At 39.9% G+C, this 5,911-nt stretch overlaps 1 protein-coding gene across 1 annotated transcript in view; it reads right to left on the bottom strand.

Annotated features, from left to right (window-relative positions):
• Positions 1 to 2,314, bottom strand: part of LOC104472265 (muskelin-like) — a gene marked incomplete at its 3' end in the record, with an annotated part of 32,067 nt that extends 29,753 nt beyond the window's left edge. Inside the window, exon 1 of the mRNA XM_010087855.1 lies at positions 2,244 to 2,314. Coding sequence (XP_010086157.1) covers positions 2,244 to 2,314 — 71 coding nt within the window. The remainder of the gene's footprint in view (positions 1 to 2,243) is intronic.
• Between the last annotated feature and the right edge of the window lie 3,597 nt (positions 2,315 to 5,911).

Below are 5,911 nucleotides of genomic sequence, written 5' to 3'. Positions count from 1 at the left end.
TAAGTCAGAGGTTGAGCATTAACAGACAGAGAAATTAGCTCGCTCTTTCCACATTGGGCAGACCAGAATCACCACACTAGCAACGGTATCCAAGCAGTCCCGCGCCGCGACAAGGGAGACAGCAAGGAGCTAGACCGGGGTGGCCCTTAAAATAAGAATGTTTTAGAAAGCTGGTCTACTGGCTGTCCATCCACGGGCTTTACAACAGACATGTCATGATTTTTACACAGTATAGGAACAAAATGCAGGTACCCTCTCCCTTTAGCTAGTTTCCATCATAGGATGGCATTTACTACAATGTCAGTGCCAGCCCAGGCCTGCAGCTGGAACATTTACACACCCCCAACGGGGAAAAAGTGTTTGAATGGCGCAGGGACACGCACTACCCTCCTGCTCTAACCCCATCAAAATAGCAAACATTAGTCTGCACAATTAAGCATCCAACTAAGTACATCGAGTTTGGAGCAGAAAGAGGATCAACTCCAAGAGAAAACTCAGCTCTCGTCTTCCTTAATTTTAACAAGGACAAAATGAACCAACCAAATCAAAGGGGAGAATATGGGAAGTGATGAGACACCGATTTCTAATAAAAGTTGCCAGTCTCAAAACTAAGTCACCCTAGAAACCAAAACACTCTTGTTTGGAGAAGAATCATGCCTGCAGTCTCCCCTACTATGCCATAGGCAAGGCAAAAGGATATTTAGGAATTTCTTAATACATTTTAATATCTGGAGAGAGAAGAAACTGCTAAACGTGAAGGAGACACGTATCTTATATTAAATACTGAAGGGACACTAAGGGACATAAAACCAGATAACACTGTCTGGCTTTTCTCCTTTACAGAACTTTATTCCAGCATGCAAGACGACCATTTACCCTACAGAATAAATGTTACTTATGATGCTATTACATTTGTTTAAACATTAGACAATAAGCTCTTCGTATGTTGAGCAACTTTTGCAGGAATTAGCACTGTTCCGTGGTCAGATAATGCCCTGCTGGAAAGAGGCATTTTATAACTGGGACAGATCCCAAAGATCATATTTTTTAGAAGGAGATTTGTTTGCTTCTCCAGGTCAAAGATCAGCTTGCCACAACCAAAGAGGACCTCAATCAGTACAGCTAGACAAGATAAAAATCACTCTGCAGAGAGAGAAAAGGGGCAGGCAGCTCACACAAAATCACGGCTAAAAACAAATTTAAAAGATAAATACAGCAGTGTCAATGGAGTTAGAAATATGTTTAAAAATACAAGGGTCATTAATTTATTAAGATTAAACAAACATTGAAGACAGAAGTCCATACGTGCAAAGGCAATTTACCATAATGGTTTAGGAAAATTTACAGGCTTGGAGGAATCCAAGCATTCCAGTAGTCATGAGACAGTAAGACACAAACAAATGCATCTGCTAATGACAGATGCCTTTTTCCACGTAAAACCCTTTTTTCTGGACATCACAAAACTCTTCCACAGTACCTGGAGGCAAGCTTTTCCGATATGACACCTAGATTAAAACCTCTGAGAAACTTTAGAAGTGAAAATTCCATTAACTTGATGACTTTCCACGTAATTTTCACAAAGCATTAAAAACGGTATTTGTAAGCCCTTCAGCTACCGCAAGTACCAAATAGTTTTACGCAAGCTTTTCCTGTGAAAAAAAGCAACCCATTAAATGAGGTTTGAGATAACTCATAATCATAAGCTGTAGACACAAAATCTAGTCTAACATAAATCTACAAAACACTGCCAAGAGGGACCATTCCACCCACTCGCGCCTGATCCTCCCCCTCCCTACGCCAGCAGCTACAATAAAGATTAGCATAACTTCTTTAGGCAGCCCAGTTCTCCAATTCAGCTTAGTACTAGTGTCAGCACAAACCGAGAAAAAAAGATGAGCAGCCGGATCCAGACAAGGGGTTCATACTGGACTGAACTCCCAATAACACTCTCCAACTGGCAAGTAACTACTAAAAAAAAAAAAAAAATTAGATGTTGTGGTATCTCGGCTACCCCAAAGTAAGCGTAAGCAGAAGGAGCTACTTTATTTGCACCACAAACAGCAGCATGTCCAGAGGCCGTACTGGTGTGCCTTAAACTCGTAACTTTGCTTCCTTCACGGCTATTAACATCTAAACCTTTATTGTAAGCTTTCCCATCGCTAAATAAAAGAAGTGGATCGTTCTGGATCCTTTGCGTAGAAAGTCCTCTTGACAGAACACAGTGGAAGTTTCTGTTTCATTACCCGTGCAGATGCCGGTCTTGCAACTGCTGGAAATAGATAATTTTTCCTTTTACCAAGCCAGAAACTGCCATATCCGTTGTACCAACTGCTGGCTGATCTCTGCTGGAATTAGAGATGTCCCCACGCTTGGTACTACCAGAGGACTTCTCTCTGCAAAATGCTTTGAGGCTTCAGGTAGGACAAGCACTACGGAAGAGTTTTTCTTCGCTACGGAGTGGAGGAGGAAGGGAGAAATGACTTCGCAGAATATACTGCAAAATAGGTTTAAGGCTGCTATAATTTGCATCTAACCTAAATATTTTCATGAAGCTGCTATTGAAAAAATCCATTACTTTAGGAATGAGTCCTTAAGAATAAACAAATCCAAAACATTAGCTTTGCTTGGCACGTTCAAATTGCTCTTCAGAGAGCAGCTGTGCAGAAAAGGGCACACGCGTCTCCAAGAGGACTTGGAACTCAGACGCAGCTCTTCTAGAAAACTGCTGAGGTACCATGCCATTAAACTGCAGAAAGCATTTGGAGTGCTACGAAAACAGCCTGACCGCAAAGGGACAAAGCTCTTTCTCTGGGGTTGTTCATGTGACAATTTTTTCATTTTTTTCCTACAACCATCTCAAAACAGACTATCAAGAATACAGCCACTAGAATACACGAACTAAAATTTCCACTAAGTCCACTTTGCAAAAGACTGTAAGACGTGGTGGGCCAACTATTTCAAGCACGTGGAACCATCACACCAGCCAGTATAAAGCATCAGCAGAGACACTCCTGCCCAGCTTAGACACTGGAATGTACACTCAGCCTTAACCAAGAAAAACAGGAAAAAAAAAACCCACCACACCCACCACCAAAAAACTCTATTCCATGGATCTTTCTCCTGCAACTCCCAAAAACTCACTGCAACTAATGCTGGCTTCAGAACACCTGGTGCAGCGTTCAATAAGCTGTAGGTACCTATGGCTCTTCCCTAAAGCAGTTAAAAAAAAGCTGCTTAGATTTTGTTATAAAGTTTTTCTTCTTTCTGTTGTAAGCGTCCTCTGCTTGAAATGGCATAAGGACATGAAGACATGAAAATTTCTTGGTTAAAACAAGTGAAACATGCACAATTACTGAGCAGTATGCAGAAGCATTCAGGAAACAAGGGTTTTTGCATCTGTGTGTTGGGGGTTTTTGGTCTGTATTTTTTTAAAACACAGGACTTCTTAACCCCACTGCTAAGAAGTACAGGAGGACCTCTGGCATAATAAAACAAATTTGGAGTTAAACATGTACACCAGTGTGCAATTTTAAATATTACATTGAAATGAGATGTGCCAACATACTATTCAAATTCACTTCCACCTTCTTAGCAGGAGAATTTCACGCAAATATCCAGTATATTATAAATTTACTTCTATCTAAAGTAAAATAGCTAAGCAAGTACAGCATAGAAAAATGAACTGATGAATTTAGAAATGACCTGACAGAAAAATACTTATCAGTTCACAGCTGACTACACTGGACAACAAAACAGGTTATCATTTAGCTCTGGCCTAGAAGTAGTTCCACTAAAACCAGTTTCTCATTTATTTCTTTCAATGAACAGTTTGTTGTTTGGGGTTTTTTTTAAGCTGTCTCTCATCACTGCCAGCCCAATGATACACGAAGACCTTTACTAAAAAAAACAATCTGCTCCTTAAATGTGAAATGACACTGTTGCGGACATTTCCAGTAACACAAGTTTGAAATTACTTCTTTCCGCTCCCCCCATCTAGTTAAGAAATCCTTAAAAAAGGTATTTTTGATTCATCGGTGCTTCCTCCCGACACACCAGGGATTAAATGTTACCAACAGTGACTAAAACTGCAGCAATATAGTGAATTCCCAGCAAGTTATCCGAGCCTGGTAAATAACTTCTATTCCGGTGACACTCAACAACCCTAAATCACGGATTAAACTTTTGACTGTATCACAGCACTGAGCAACCCAAATCCTCAACGGAAAGAGCTCCCAGCTCCAGGCTGGTAATTTCAATATTAACACAGCAGAGAAACAAACTGAAGAAAAAATAAAGTCAGGCTTATTCACATATGTTGGTAACCACAGTAACTTCACACATCGCAGATGCTTACCAGCCTAACTGTCCCAATGCTTAGGGATTATACTTCAGATGTAATTTAACTGGTAGGTGATGCTGAACTTTTAAATTTAAAAATTATCAAGGTTTGTTCTCTCCCTGCACTAACTTTGCTTTTAAATGTAAGAGTTGTTAGATCACCAAAATAACAGATCATTTCCATGTACTTGAAGTCTATCTACTTTTTGAAAATAACTCAAAATGCTGATGCAATTATAAAGCCTGCTTCACCTAATCATCTTGGTGAACTGATTGGTGAATATTAGCTCGAACCATTTCTTTTTCCCACTTCTTTTCATATTCAGTGTTCATTGGTACATGTCTAAGCCACAAGGACATCTGAAATCCAGCTTTTGAAGTGATCCACAAAGTACTAACAACAAATGACACGGCATGCATGCAACCTAGGTGAGGTTCCAGGAGGTTCCCTGAGTGGAAATAAATCCTCAGCTTGATAAAAAGACCAAGAATAGCATGAATTCTACCCTCCAATATTCAAGGAAAAAGAAATATATTAGATTCTTCAGCTCACTGGCTTTGTAGCCAATAAATAAAACATTGTAGTAAAATTTGCCAGAGTTTAAGACATCACCAGCTGAGGCCACTTTATTATGAAGTTCAGTTTTCATTTTAAAATAATCTCACATCTCACATGGAAAATAGTTTAGACAGTGTGTGAACATGGGGATTCCTACTGCCAGCAATCACCAGAAAAGCCACTAAACTGAGACTTCCCAAATCTTCCACAATATTGGGGGTGTACTGCACTCCAGTACTGCGTTGTTCTCACTTCTCATTTCCAAAAGCATTTTGTTGGAAAGGGACAGACCCTCTCTGAGAAGATTAGGCCAAAGTAATGCCTAGCACACCTCTGTGTAAATCCCCATGCTGTCTTTTGGGAGCATCACAAACTTGGTGAAGTATTTTTGTTTGACTAACGGACATATGGAAAACTTTTACAAGGCCAGGAAGTACATTCAGGTCTTCTGTGATTTCACAGCATTGCAACAACGCTCTTAAATGCCACAATATTATTAACAATTCCACTCAAAGGAGGAATTCACAAAAACAGACAAGTGATTACATGTAAAGATATAAATTCCTAATCTAAGCCATAAACACATGTTGACTATTCATCAGCACCATAACTTCACACTTAGTAAAAAGTTCACCCAAAAACTGATGCCTGTAAAAGAATTTAAAGCCGCCTACATTCAACAAAACAGACCGAAGCTTCCTCATGCCCAAAGTAATGTCATATATGGAGTTTTCCACAAAAACATTACAGAAAATGCCTCCTGGCTCCAGGTGGGGTGAACCTTCACTGTATCAGCTTTCCTTTAAAAATTAAAGTTCTCTCACTAACAGTGCAACACAATTCTACTCAGGGAAGCGAGAAGACAAAATACTGACCGGGGAAAATAAAAAAAAAAAATCAGGCTGGTGTTATTTAGGGTATTGCGTTGCAGGTCAGAAACATCTGCCCCTAGAGCTACATTATGGAACAATTCCTTATTTTGGGTACACCAGCTCCCAAGCCAGCATTACTTTC

Source organism: Pterocles gutturalis, unplaced genomic scaffold (assembly GCF_000699245.1).
Source record: "Pterocles gutturalis isolate BGI_N339 unplaced genomic scaffold, ASM69924v1 scaffold35981, whole genome shotgun sequence".
Classification (NCBI taxonomy): Eukaryota; Metazoa; Chordata; class Aves; order Pterocliformes; family Pteroclidae; genus Pterocles; species Pterocles gutturalis.
Note: the sequence above shows the minus strand (reverse complement) of the source record. Positions and strands in the feature narration are given on the sequence as shown.